Source organism: Hylobates moloch, unplaced genomic scaffold (assembly GCF_009828535.3).
Source record: "Hylobates moloch isolate HMO894 unplaced genomic scaffold, HMol_V3 SCAFFOLD_5, whole genome shotgun sequence".
Classification (NCBI taxonomy): domain Eukaryota; kingdom Metazoa; phylum Chordata; class Mammalia; order Primates; family Hylobatidae; genus Hylobates; species Hylobates moloch.
The window spans coordinates 142371153-142386715 of record NW_026652280.1 but is presented as its reverse complement, the minus strand read 5'-3'; the positions used below and the strand labels follow the sequence as shown (position 1 = coordinate 142386715).

Sequence of the window (15563 nt, the reverse complement as noted above, 5' to 3'; positions counted from 1 at the left end):
TTCCTAAAAAATGTTTTCTACTTATGAAAATTTGTGCAATTCTGCCACTAGCAATCAGTCCCTGAAATTATTCTGGTTAACTAAGTTACCACATACCCAGAAGCACCTTCTACCTTATTCCACTTGATGGCGCCAAAAGGTTGTTAACAATGTATATTAGACGCACTAAAATATCAGCAGGGAGCAAAACACAAGGCAAGATTAAAGATTCTTTTAACTGTTTTAATATAACAAATGTTCATTATCCACAGCTCTTGGTTATTGTGGAGTGTTTTATTGGTTCTGATTGATCTAGAAACAATGAAGGAAAGAGTAAAGAATGAAGAAACATTCATGCAAACAATGGTTATTTTGAATCTTTTAAAATCCAGAATTCAACCATTCAGTCAATTCTGATTTAGCACGCTAATGGAAAGCTCTAGTGAAGGAAATGTTTTTTCTAAAAAGTAACTAAGATATCTATAAAGTCATTATTTCCTACTATCCTCCTTATGCATGTGCCTTCACTTTTTCCCCACTCCATCAATGACAAAAGAAAAGTAACAGGGGCAGAAGACAATATAGCTAAGAACAGGAAAGGACTGCTGCAGAAAAAGGAAGAATCTAAAGAAAACTTCAGGCCTTAGCAAGATGAATGGTCCATAGTGCATAGTCAAGTGTTTTCATATCCAAGGAATGGAGGAAGCAAAGGATAAGTAAAACTCCTCACATTTATCTTATCCCTAAGACCCAGGCTGGAGCAAAATCTGAACATCCAACAGAGAGAACTGCATTTCCTTGGAGACACAATACATGTTATTGTTTAAAGTAGATGTGACCACACACAGGCACACACACACACACAAACACACACACAAAATCTTTGGCCCTCAAATTAGAAAAGTGTCATTTCTTTGAAATGTATTTTAGTATTTTCATCTCACCTACCACTCATTCAGTTTGCTTATGCAAACCTTGATATTATACACACAATTTCTAACTTATAAATCACTAACAAAAAGAGAGATACTTGATTTAAAATGAAAGGTAGTGGTTGACTACATCTTCTATAGCAATATGTTCCTGATTAAGTTTCCAAAACATGGTATTTAAGCAGCCATGAGGAGGTGTGTAAACCCAGATCAAGGAGCTTAAAGGGAACTGCTGGATGGGATCTTCTGGACCACGTGACTTCTAAGGTTTCTTCTGGGTAATATAAATATAACTAGCAGGAAAAAATATAAAAATTGTCAACAGAGATAATTTTTACTTTCTCCTCTTTACTATTCTGTATGTGTTACATGACCTTTTATCATCAAAGAAAAATAATGGTAACTCTCACCCTACCAGGGACTGGCAGCAAACCTGAAGGCATACAGTTGACAGTCTCCCTGAGGGAAGCCCCAGGTATATAACACGGCCTTAAAGGAGAAATTTACCACCTGGGGTATCGGATACTGAATACTGATTAATGAACCAATTGGAGCCTCTCGGAGAGTCTGAAGGCAAGATCCTGAAGCCCAGGCACCCACAGAGAGGAGAGACGCTATCCAGAACTCACGACATGGTAGAAGGGAGGAGGCTGAGAAAATAGTAGAGCAAGTAAGCAACAAATCAGTAAAAGCACCTCCATACTTCAATTCCAAATACCTGGCCTAGAAATTCACTTGATGCTAATTTGGGAAAAGTAATATCAAACACTGTGATTCATTCTTAGAACTGTTCTAGTCCCTGAATTTTTATCCTCTTCTTCCCACTTATTCCATTCAGGCTTCATTCTGGACAGTTAATGGGACAACTGTGTTAAGTACACATTTTTAAAGCATTTATTTTAATACATAAGGAGAGTAATGACTCTTCTTTTTTTCTTAAAGAATGCCTTACCTCCAGAAGCCATGGCTTTAGTTTTCTATCCAACAATATATCAAATCCCAGGACTTCAAAGCAGACACTTTCGCTTCCTGGAGGTTGACCAGGTCTACACATTCGATACGCATGCAGGACATGAGGTTCTGCTACAATCAGGGTCTTTACCACCAATTCCTATAAGATTGTGATAAAAGAGGTGAAAATGCCTTTGTGTCTCATTTCATATGTGCAAATATAACCGGGGCCCACAAACTGGCAGCCTGGCCAAGTTTACAAAGCTCTGTGGCATCTAGCCTCTGCCACTGCTCTGACTTCATTCTTCACTCTTACCCCTGCCCACTGCACTCCTCACACTTGCTTTGGGTTCCTCAAGTGACACTTCTTCTTATCTTAAGTCCTTTGCATTAGCTGTTCCCTCTTGTGAAATACTCTTTCCCCTATATTCCCAAGTCTGGCTCTTAGACATTCAGAGAGGCCTTCCTAACCCTCAAGTTAAAAGCAGCCACCCTTCATTTCTTACTGTACCACTACACACAGCATATAACCAGTTGATATTTCTCTTTTTACATTACAGCAGGGTCCTTGTCTGACTTATTTATAACACCATTCCCAGTGCCTACAATAGTAGCTGGCATTTAGTAGATATCCAAGTAAATCCAAGTAACTTGTTTACTTTGTAAACAAGTAAAACAAAGCTGATAAATACGGTTTCTATATGTTAAAAACAAGTAAGGTAGGAGCATACGCTAGCCCCATCCAGAAGAGATGAGGGTGATAGGAAGGAAAAATTCCAAGGAGAGTAAATTATTTCACAAACACCAGTATAGAAACTCCACTTAGATAAAGGCTGAAAGTGCTGGAAGACAAAATCTATGAGAGTTGAGTTTCATTATTCAGTGATGATTTTGTAGTGTGTAAGTTTTATCTGAGAAGAGCGTTATCAATTAAAAGATTGGCTCTCAATATTTTCTGAGAGAAAACACATAATACTACTAGGGTGAGTTATTAACCCTAATTTTTAAAAAGTTGTTTTACTGAAGTTTCAGAATAAGCTGTAGGAGAAAAGCTGTCTCATTTATTTTTGCTCAGAAGACACTGTCATTTTAAATGCCTCTCTACAGGTATAGGCAATAGAAAAAGACAGTTAAGAACCTGGCTCTAAAATAGGCTTCTTGTGTTTCTTCCTGGCTTTGTAACTTGTTAGCTGTGCAACCTCAGTCATGTTGCTCAAACTTTGTCTCATTTTTCCTAAATATAATCTGCAAAAGGTTAATGTAAGAAAAAAATGAGATTCCATGTAAAACTCTTAGCATAGTGCCCAGAGTACTATTATTGTTACTGTTATTCTATCATTCCTCTAGAATTCCACCTTATATATCAGGTTAGACTCAAATATTCCACTACCTGGTGGAACAATATTTATTATATGGGTGATAAAAGGGAAGACAGAAGTTAACTTCACTGTTACCAAGAACCAAAATCCAGTTCATATTTGGGAATAAGTATCAGATGTCCCATGAGAGGCTGTTTTCGAAAAATTTTGTTCAAGGTTAACAAATTCATGACAGCACCATAGCATATAAAATAAAACACAAAAAGCCACTTTATATAAATCTTCACCAATATTACTGAAACCACTTGAGAGCAGAAAAAGTTAAAACTTTGACTGATAAGTATCTGTATGGAACAGTACGGGCTGAGGAATGGGGTGGGGACTGATTATTAATCAATAGACCCTGAATTACAAATCTGTGTTTCTGCTACATAGAAAATAACCCGCTTTTAGATTGTAAAGGCAAGTTTTCAGTAGATGTGAAAATGAGGAGTCATATAAACAAACACAAATGAAATTCCACTACTGTTTTTGAGAATTTACAACATAATATCACTGCTTTAAAATGTGATTTGTAGATTTATACCTTAGGTATACAAAAAGCAGTAAGGATAGTTTTTTTTTAATGATTATATTCATTTTTAATCTCCATGGCTTGATTTTCTACTGATTTTTATTATTGACCAGACCAAAAGTACACAGCTCTGTTCTTCACGGAAGGTACTGATCAATGCTGCTTTTTATATATTGATAGCTACCTTTTAGAGAAATTGCCCCCCAAAAAGACGTTATTAAAAATAAGTTATAAATTAAATTCAGGGAATTTGTAAACTAAGACATCAAGATAAAAATTTACTGCATAGTTGCTTTCTTCACCTCCTCCTGTCATTCTCTTTTTATATTAGCCCATTGATTCACCTTAAACAGTTATCTATATAAAGTATACCAATTCTTAATAAAGACAGCCAATTTTCAAATAATTACATAAATGCAGACAGGTGTTTGACAAGATAATTAAAATAAAAGTACTTGAAAAAGCTAGATTTATTAACTGATTGTTTATAGATGATTAATATGCATTCTAACTAACATATCCAAGAATGATGCAAAATTTACCCACCTATAGACAAGACCATGAAATGTGTCAGAGCTTAATAGGCCCACATTGGCTATGTTTGGGTCATATCTAAAAATTATACTTAAGGTTCTAACAGAAAGTTAATTTCCATATCCTCTCATTAGTATGAGTCTTGCTTGTTTACCTTCTCTTAATTCAATTGTGTAGGAAAAACGCCACTTAAAACCAATACGTGTAAAGCTAATGACCCTCATTATTCTCCCTGATTCTCTCTATACATGCCTCACCAAAGCAGCCCAACAGGTTCCACCTTTTCACAAACATGTACCCAAAGAGCCAAATCCAAATGAGGGTTACAAATGTGTACAGAAAAAGAAAGAATGCCAGAGGGTATATAAAACTTTCTTGGTCCCACTGAGCAATAGACCAATTCATTGAATTATCATCAGATGGATGATAATATGATCTTCCATCAATGAACTATGGTCCAAAATTAATGAATTTTACCATTTTGATGCTTCTGACTCACTATGATAGTAAACTGTCATGAGAATGGTTTTTGGAATTTCCACAAAATTGACCTTGAGAAAATAATTACATAAACAAATAAATGCAGCATTGTTATGATCCAATTTCTCATTTACATGCATTTCATCTCTCAGGAAGCTCTAACTGAAAGTTAACAAATTGGTGGATATCTGACCAAATCCAGATGACATTTTTGTTTGTCAGAGTCCCAACATTTTTAAAATTTTTGAGTCCATTGCCAACATTTAAAATCATTTATGTCATTTACAGGTAATTTATCAACAAATTAGAAGAATGAGCCCCACTGGGCCTGAAATATCACTGGCACCAATAAGCTGGTGCTGAGTGGTGGCTACCTCCTTCAGACCTCTCCTGACTTTCAAATTATCACAGTTCGCAGAACATCCTAGTTTCTTCTATCCAGAGACCACTTCACTCCTTCTTACTTGTCTGACACCTAAGGACCTTTGGATTTATGGCCTGTGATATAGAAAGTAAGGTAAAAATGTCAACAAACAAAATAAAGCATAAATAGAGTCGTGTGCCACATAACAGTATTTTGGTGTACAATGCATAGCATATTCAACAGGGGTCACATAAGATTATAATACTGTATTTTAGTGTACCTTTTCTATGTTTAGATATACAGTCTTTACCACTGTATTACAATCACCTACACTATTCAGTACAGTAATTTTTTTTTTTTTTTTTGAGACCAAATCTTGCTCTGTTGCCCAGGCTGGAGTGTAGTGGCACAATCTTGGCTCACTGCAACCTACGCCTCCCGGGTTCAAGCAATTCTCCTGCCTCAGCCCCCTGAGTAGCTGGGATTACAGGAGCGTGCCACCACATCCGGCTAATTTTTTATATTTTTGGTAGAGACAGGGTTTCACCATGTTGGCCAGGCTGGTCTTGAACTCCTGACCTCAAGTGATCTGCCTGCCTCAGCCTCCCAAAGTGGTGGGATTACAGGTGTGAGCCACTGTGTCCGGCCTAGTACAGTAATGTTTTGTACAGGTTTGTAGACTAGGAGCCACAGGCTATACCATATACAGGCTACATGATAGCCTAGGTGTGTAGTGGGCTATTCCTATTCTAGGTTTGTGTAAGTACAATCTGTGATGTCTGCATAATGACAAAATCACCCAAGGATGCATTTCTCAGAATGCATCGCTGTTGTTAAGCAGCGTGTGTGGCTGTGTAATGATTTGATTTTTTTCTCTCTGGTCCTCTCAATTATAGGGAACCAAGTTCAATCAACTCTTAATGAACTTTCATGGCCTGATGATGCTTCAAATCATTGCTGAGGAAAGACTGTTATAATTGTGGAATGGCATAATCTTACTGAAATATCACTCCAAAACTTAGCAACATCATGTTGATTTGCTTGAAGGAATTCTGTAAACCATTTGATGGAACGTTTGCTGCCTTTGTTCTCAGTTTCATCCCGTTCAAAACGCTCATTATGCTTGTTCACGGAGTAGTTTGTCAGATGCATGTATAACTGGGTCTGTAACAAGTAAGAACCAAAGTTGTTATCACCTATGACATCCTAGAACTGCGAAGTTTCGGAGGAAAAAAAGACACTCAAAGACTAAAGAAAGTTTTAAAGTTTAAACTACGTAGATGAACAATCTCATGATTATTTAGATAATATCCCAATTAAATGGAATGGCACATTTCCCTTAAAAGGGTTGAGAATGTAATCATCTAGAGTTACTTTACATATTATTTGAAATATATCTACCATTAAAAAGTATCAAATTAATAAGAATATGGAGTAATTAAAATGTGAAACTACATATTGCTAAGCAAGAAAAATGATCTGAGTTTGTTCTTGTTAATTTGTTTGTTTTTAATGTTTTTGGCTCTGAGAGTTTTCACTCAAATTTGTTTTGGGAAAGGAATTTTCTGAGAGAGCATTCTATGGCTTTTCAAAGAAAAATAAAAAATTAAAACTCAAGTAAGTAACATAAGCCGAGAGGCAGGACTACCCAACACAACCTCTGCACACCCATACTGACTGAGAGGCCCATTTAGCTCGGTACCAGAGTGCACTTAAGAGTCAGCAGACAGAATGCACCACATAATACTGTGCAGGTGTCCAGTACCGTATCGTCCTCCATACTGGAGCTCTACGTTTTTGTCTCTTTATAATCTTACATTTGTTGATACTATTTTCCTTAAATAAACTTGATAAAGAATCCAAAATTTAAAACTCCTCATAATTGTCAATTAATATATATCTAATGGCTTTTTATCAAGCTAGCACAAGCATTCATAAAAATCTATCTTTAATTCCTACCCTCCTCATGATCCTAAAGATTACTTGAGATAGCAATGTTACATCACAATTAAAATATACTTCATTCACATTATTATTATTTTGATTTGTTAATAGCCAACTATATTCATGTTGTATTTTATTTTTGCTGCAGTTCCTTAGGCCTATGGTATTGAAATCTTTGAAGCAAGAAGGCAGAAATGATAATTTGAGGTACATGTTGTTTATTAATCCATGTGCCTACCACTGATTACGAATTTATTTTTTTCATTCATTAAACAATATTTAAGGAACACCTATCTGCAGCAATCTTTGCTGGGCACTGTCGATACAAAGACAACAAAATAAACAACAATCTCTATTCTTGTGAAACAGGAAAAGTTTTAAATTAAATGATACTTAAAAGAAAAAGCATAAATCTTACGCTTACCTAATTTTAAGTGCTTAATTTAAAGAAAAAGGAAATTAATCAAGCTGAAGCATTTCCTGGTTTCCAAAATACAAATTTTCTTTAACTTTTAAAAAAGAGGTTTGGAAAATAATTTTGTAAGGAAGTCTTTATTTGGCAAGACTTTCTTAAAATTAATAATACTAATAAAAACACTAGTATTCTAGTGAAAAATTAAGTAAGGGAACTTTGCATTTTTTCTTAAACAGTATCTTTGTAAATGGACTGGAAATTCCACAACTTCACATTTACCTTGACAAAAATAGACATCTAAGTAGTTCACTGCCAGTTAGTCATTTGCAAGAAATAGAAGCAAAAGCAGCTATGAACCATATAGCAATCTGCAAGGAGTGAAAATAATATAACCATAGCCCACCCTGTTTTTCAGCATGTAGGCTTGATATAATAAATTGGTGTACACAAAATTTTTCAAGGATTGGCCAACCACTACATAGGTAGCAAAAAACAAATGTTTATTATATTTCAATGTTTGAAATTCTGTCTTATAATCTCCTTATATGTAGTTTATGAACATTTAATTCTTATAGAAATAATACAGCTCAATATAAAACACATGCTCACTATTTTAAAAATTTGAAATAGGAAGAAGGAAAAAATATGTAGTAAGCTGCCATCCAGAAATAACCAATGAGAGCACTTTGGTTTAATTCTTCTAGTCTTTTTTCTAAACTTACCTTTTACATAACCGTGGTCTCACTTTACAGACACTTCTGTATTTCACTTTTTAATATTTTCATATCTCAACGTAGAAATTCAATCATGAAATTCTAGAGATATATGAGTGATATTGACACTTAAGTATGAGAACATCCTTTTTCTATATATGTAAAAACCAAAGCCTGGAGCTTATGTGATTCAAGAGCACATAGCAAAATGAGACCTAGAGGTCACATTTCCTTTCTCTCAATCTCTCATTGAGATTAATCCCACTGGACTTAAGCGAATTATATACACATAGGACATGAGAATAAAGCACTTTATCATCCAAAAGAGCTTCCAAGTCTTATTCTTTCCAATACTATAAAAAGATCACTCCCACCTTACATATATATAATCCACTCTTACCCATGCCAATTATTTAAATTATAATCTATGTATTGACAAGTCTCAAATTATGTTTGTAGCTAGAAATGTCTTCTGAACTTCAAACTTATACTGTATAACCAAATGCCTACAGAAGAGATCCATTTGGAGGTCACATAGGCCTTTAAACTGAATACATCCGCTTTCCACAAAACCTTTAATAGTTCCTGTATTCCCTTATCACAATGAGTAATACACCACCCATCAGATGTCAGAAACCTGAGTTTTATTCTTGATTTCCCTTTCCCTTGCTCTCATTCCACAAATCCAACCTGTGACCATATTATATCAATGTTATCCATGTTATCTTAAATATATCTCAAATCCATGCTCTTATTCTTGGTCCAGACCCACTGCTACTATTTCAATTTAATCCTTTTTCCTTCCATATATGGTCAGACTAGAATACAACTTTACACATTATTCAAAATATATATAACTTCTTGTCTCTCTTACTCTAATCATTCCCATCCATCTCCACCCCCATCTCACATTCCAGACCAGGGGACCATACCTTCTTTCGTTAGTGTAAAACCTTTCAATCCTTCCTTTTATCTTAAGTTAATTCTAGAATCCTAGACAAGGCCTACAAAGCCTTAAGAGATCCTGGCTTCTAGGACTCACCATCCTCATCTCTGAACAGCCACTCCTTCTTATTCTATACTTTAGCCAAACTGACCTTGTCTGCTTTCTCCAGACATGCCATACTCTGTCTTACCTCTGAGCCATTCTTTTGCCTAGAGCTTCATCCAACACTACCCTATGCCTGAACCTGGCTAACTCCTCATTATTCAGGTTTCAATTTATACAACACTCCCTCTCTAACCTTTATCTCCAACTGGGTTATGTGCCCCTGCTATGCACTGCCACAGCACCCTCAGTTTCTTAGACCATCACACTTACCATCAGATTATAATTGCTTATTTTATTTTCTGCCTCCCCACTAGACTGTTGCTTCTGTGAAGTCAAGCACTGTATCTGTCTGGTCATTGTTTTTCCAAAACTAGCACAGTGCCCAGAATGTAGTAGAGTTCAAACATTACTTGATGATTGGCTTTATCTAGACCGTATAACCTTTAAACATGTTTCTTTCTTTTAACTTCTTTTCCTATGAAAAGTTTGACAGTTTCCTTATTCTTCCTTTGCCAGGTTTACAACATTTTTCATTTTATTGAACATAGTACCATTTATGATCAGTCATTATTTAATGTTGAAAATATGACTGCACTTAATGGAGTTAATTGTGTGCATAATATTAGGGGAAAACAATAACCAGGTATTTGACGTTGGGAAACAATTGTAATTTTAACTATAGTTAGGTAATTCCAAAAATAGGTTTAGAGGTTAACTAAAGTTTAAGTATGCATAATAAATTATAATTTAACTTTCATAAGCTACAAATTACAGTAATTATTTTCATGATAAATTATAGCTATAACTTTTATAAATATGTTATGGCTGCACAAAAAAAGTCTTAATGAAAAAATATCTACACAAAGCTCCATTTAATAGGCTTTAAAATGCACACTGAAACTGCTCATTTGTCTCAACTTCACATTGGTCAATGTAAGTTGACAGCCTTACTTCTCTTTTATTGCAACAGAAATTAATAACTACTTTCTGATAACTTTTGCTTTTTCCTTTTCATATACTTTCTCCCACATTCAACATGTTCATACCCTACATGTTATACAAAGCCTGCTCAAATGCCACGTCCTCCATGAGAAGCTGAACACAAACTGTCCCAACACAGCTCCAAAACACTTAATCTGTACTTCTCCATTGCATGTTAGTATTATTTATAATATAGTCATTTCTATACAGGGCCACTGCATACAGATGTTTGCTTTGAAACCCAGCCTTGTGCTCATAGCATCCAGAGTGGGTGCTTTTTCCCAATTAGCCTTCAATTAGCAGATACCTTTATTTTCTAATGTCCATAAAGCTGCCTGTAAGATAAAAGCAATCTTATTTATGCACACAATTCTTCTAGACCACAAAAACCTGAGAGGAGAAGCTTTCATTCATATAATCTATATGCCTAATGGATGCTTTAAAAAGTATATGTTGAACAAATGAATGAAAACATAAGTTTCTGTCTGGTATCACTTACCAAATTGGACTCATTAGGTGGAATGTACTTCTCTGTACCCATTCGCACAAGTCCATCATGATAGAGAAATATTTTTAGTGGATCACACGATGTAACCAGAATATAAATTCGTAAGTCAAACTTGTAACCTTCCATTAGGAAAGGCTTTTCAATGTATTCTTGAACAATCAAATGATCCTGAGATGGAAGTTTGTCACCATTTCTTATCAAAGAAATCCTACGTTTAAAGAAAAAAATTAAAAGAATGATTTGACATAGAGCAAGATGTTTAAAAAGTTACAGATATACTCAAATGGAAAATAGTGGAGTAAGGGACTCCAAAAGTCTGTCCCTCCACAAAAGCAATGAAGAGCAAAAGAAATCATAGGAATCAACTTTTTGTAACCCCAGAAACTAAGCAAAGGCTTGCAGCAAATGGAATACTTAACTAAGAAAAAAACAGCTGGATCTGTGTCAAAGAGGTTTGTAACATTTTAAGTCAATCTAGTCCCATCATCCACTCCCAGCTCAGCAGCAGCCTTGAAGAGCCTCATTTTCAATATCAGTACTGGTCCTGGAGGGGGTAGAATGGGCTATTCTTACGGTTGTTTGTTTTGACCTGTCTGGTGGCTTCCTGGAGGACCTCAAAGGGCTTGTTTTTAGCTTGCCTAACTTGGAACTTTACCAGTGCTGAGGCAACTACTTTCAGAGATAATTGTTGGAAACATTTAAAGGCAAATGTATTAGTCACTACTGTCTAGGTTGTCTAGGGCAACAGTTGGGCAGACAATAGACCAATTAAAAAGACTGGGAGGAAGGGCTGAGCAACGAGAATCTTTGAAACTTTGAAAAGCTCTGACATATTCCTGGGAATCTAGACGACCAGTTACATGCCCAAGGTTAGAAGCATGCCCAAGAAAGACCCAAGAAGGCCCTAAGCTGTCCCCTCTGTCTAACTATCAGACTCTGTACAAGCAGGAAGTTAAGGCTAAGGCAGAATTGTAAATTATTTGTTTGCATGTTGAAGGCATGTCCCAACAATCATGCACACACAGCCATCTACAAAAATTGGGAGCTTTTTGTTGTTTGTTTTGTTCTGTTTAAGGAAATCTCTGTCCAATTATTAGCTGACCACTGAGCTAACAAAACAGGAACTTCAGTGGCCATACACAGCAAAGAACACAGACTACAACTACTACAATGAGCTGCAACAACAAATTGTGTAGAGGGGGAGAGTCTGATTTCTAGAATTGCTATAGTATAATACTCAAAATGTTCGGATTTCAACAAAATATTATGAGGCATGCAAAGGAAAAAGAAAGTATGGCCCATATACAGGGCAACTATCAATTAATAGAAACAGTTGCGAGGAAGCCCAGACATTGGGTTTACTGGATAATCAACCATTTAAAATTTGTTCAAAGAGCTAACAGAAACCATGTACAAAGAACTGAAAGAAACTATGAGAACAGTGTCTCACTAAATAAGGAATATCAATAGTGATAGAAAATTGGGGAAAAATAAAGGAACCAAACAGAAATTTTGGGGTTGAGAAGTATAACTGAGATAAAAAAATTCACTAAAGGAGATAAACAGTGTACTTGACAAGGCATAAAGAGAATCAGAAAACTTGAGGATAAGCCAACTGACATTATCTAGTCTGAGGAACAGAAAGAAAAAAGAAGAAAAATGAACAGAGCCTACAAAATCTGTGAAATACCATCAAGTACAGCAACACACACATAATAGGAGTCTCAGAAGGAGAGAAGACAAAGAAAAAAATCCAAAGAATATTTGAAGAAATACTGGCAGAAAACTTCCCAATTTGATAAAAACATTAATCTACACATCCAAGAAGCTCAATTACCTCCAAGTAGGATAAACTCAAAGAGATCCATATCAAGAAACATTATATACATTACAATCAAATTGTCAAAGAACACCAGAAAGGTGACTACTCAGGTAAATATAAAAGTTCTGGCTGGGCACAGTGGCTTACACCTGTAATCCCAGCACTTTGGGAGGCCAACACGTGTAGATCATCTGAAGTCAGGAGTTCGAGACCAGCCTGGCCAACATGGAGAAAACCCCATCTCTACTAAAAATACAAAAATTAGCCAGGCATGGTGGTGTACACCTGTAATCCCAGCTGCTCGGGAGGCTGGGGAAGGAGAATCGCTTGAACCTGGGAGGCAGAGGTTGCAGTGAGCCAAGATCACGCCACTGCACTCCAGCCTGGGTGACTGAGTGACAGAGCGAGACTCTGTCTTAAAAAACAAAAAAGTCTCTCTTACTGTAGTTTCGGTTTTTAATTCCTCATTTTTCTTAATGAATTAAAAGACAACTGCATAAAACAATAGTTATAAATCTATGCTGATAGACACAGAAGGTGCAGAGATATAATTTGTGACAATAACAACATAAAGGGAGTAAATCTATGTAGGAACAAAGTTTTTATACACTACTGAAATTAAGTTGGTAGTAATATAGACTGGATTGTTATAAATTAAGATGATAATGGTAATTCCAGGGCAATCATTTTTTAAAACTCAACATATAATAAAAGAAATAACAAGGGAATTAAAATGGTACAGAAGAAAATATCTATTTAACACAAAAGAGGACAATATAGAGAAATTGAGGAATAAAAGCTACACGACACATAAATCAAGTGGCAAAATGGCCTAAGTAAATATTTCTTTTTCAGTAATTACATTAAATGTAAATAGATTAACTCTCCAATAAAAGGCAGAGCTTGGCAGAATGAATTTTTAAAAAACATAGTCCACCAATATGCTGTCTATAAGAGACACCCTTTAAAGTCAAATAGATTGAAAATGAAAGGATAGAAAAGATATTGCAATAAAACAGTAACCTGGAGTGGCAAAATTGTTACAAGAGACAAAGAATCACATTATATAATGATTTTTAAAAGTCAATGCTTCAAAAATACATAACAATTGGAAACATTTATGTGCCTAATAACAGAGCACCAAAATACACGAAGCAAACACTGGTAGAATTGAAAGGAGAAATACTTCAACAATAACAGTTGGGTTCTTCAATAGTCCACTTTCAATAATGGACAAAATAACAAGATAGATTAGCAAGGAAACAGATACAATTCAATAGATGAGAGAGGTGTTCTTTACCTAGGTGCTACTGCATTACATGAGATAAACCCTGGGAACACATAATGCCCTTTCAGTTATCTGCTTTTCCAGCTATTTGTTTATATTGCCATCAAAATAAATTAAAAGATTATGTATGTTTTAATATCAAATATAAGTATATAAATATAGATATTTTAATATTAAATTTTTAACATTAAAATTGAGAAAAATGTGAAAATCAATTCTTTACCACCAGAAACATTCCTTTAATGCTAACAGAGAGACAGCCAACTCAGCATTAAGCAACTGGTATAAAATTCCCACTAATACTATTAGTTTAAAATTACCAAACCACATTTACAAATAATGTATGATTGGATTATTAAGTTATGATTAAAAGTTAAAAGAAAAATTGTGAGCAATAATTTACCTGCTAGCTATATTTCCAAATATTTTTTTTCCTATAGCATTTTAAATTAAAATGACTCAAGTGTATTTTTTTTTTTTTTGACAGTGTCTCGCACTGTCGCCCAGGCTGGAGTGCAGTGGCTCGATCTTGGCTCACTGCAATCTCCGCCTCCCAGGTTCACACCATTCTCCTGTCTCAGCCTCCTGAGTAGCTGGGACTGCAGGCGCCCACCACCATGCCTGGCTAATTTTGTGTGTTTTTAGTAGAGACAGGGTTTCACCGTGTTAGCCAAGATGGTCTCGATCTCCTGTCCTCATGATCCGCCCGCCTCGGCCTCCCAAAGTGCTGGGACTATAGGCGTGAGCCACTGCGCCCGGCCAAGTGTATTTTATTAAAAGCAGCCTCAGCCACATTTTCTTTGAAAAAGTACATTGCAGAAAACTAACATAAGCAAAAGGAAACAAGAATATTACTTGCACATTTTTTTTATAGTAAATACATAAACCAGTAACAGTCATTTATTTTCATTATTAAGTATTATGTACTGTGTATAATTGTACATGCTATACTATTATATGATTGGCGGTGCAGTATTACTTACACATTCTATTCTCAGTTAACATGTCTAGTTCTTGGAACTTCAGTTTAAAATGTGTTCTACTCACTTTTAATCCAATTACCATGGCTACATAAAGAAAAAACTTATTTAAAGGCAAAGAAGAAACGTATTTTCCTTCAAGATTTCTAGCTATGAAAAGAATAACTCCCTTTTCATTTCTTTCTCCAAGTCAGTTTTAGCTTTACGGTAGCAACTGATTTTACTCTCCAAGCCTATTGAAATTATTATAAATGTGAGTTTTATGTTTTAGAAAAACCCAGAAAATAGCTTTTTCCCCTTATATTTTGTTATCTCCTTTTAAAGCCTCATAACTTGTTGATTAAATTTTTAATTGAATTACTGAAGCCTGTGGGAGAGTTTAAAAGAACAGAGATCATTAAATATTTGGTTCCAAAAATACAATAGTTAGAAACCTATTTCGTTATTTTTTCATATTGGTACTCACCCATGAGTAATTATGCACATTTATTCTCCCCACTCCCAATTTTTTTTTATTTTTATATATTCCAAATAAAAGCAAACATACCCATGACCCATTGCACCATTAGCTGGTTTCACTATAAAAGTTTTCTGCTTCCGTTTTTTCTTCAATTCTTTCACATAATTTTGGAATTGAGTATATTCAGCAGGAAAGATCCATGTTCGAGGAACAAAGGTATAATCCAGAGGCCGAGACTTGATCATTCTGTAAATTGGACATAATAGGA

At 35.3% G+C, this 15563-nt stretch overlaps 1 protein-coding gene across 1 annotated transcript in view; it reads right to left on the bottom strand.

The window, feature by feature from the left end:
- The window catches only part of TTLL7 (tubulin tyrosine ligase like 7), a 134449-nt gene that overhangs the window by 64429 nt on the left and 54457 nt on the right, over positions 1-15563 (bottom strand). The window contains exons 6-9 of the mRNA XM_032151572.2: positions 15383-15541; positions 10737-10953; positions 6133-6297; positions 1864-2022 (exon numbers count right to left, since the gene is read on the bottom strand). Coding sequence (XP_032007463.1) covers positions 1864-2022; positions 6133-6297; positions 10737-10953; positions 15383-15541 — 700 coding nt within the window. The remainder of the gene's footprint in view (positions 1-1863; positions 2023-6132; positions 6298-10736; positions 10954-15382; positions 15542-15563) is intronic.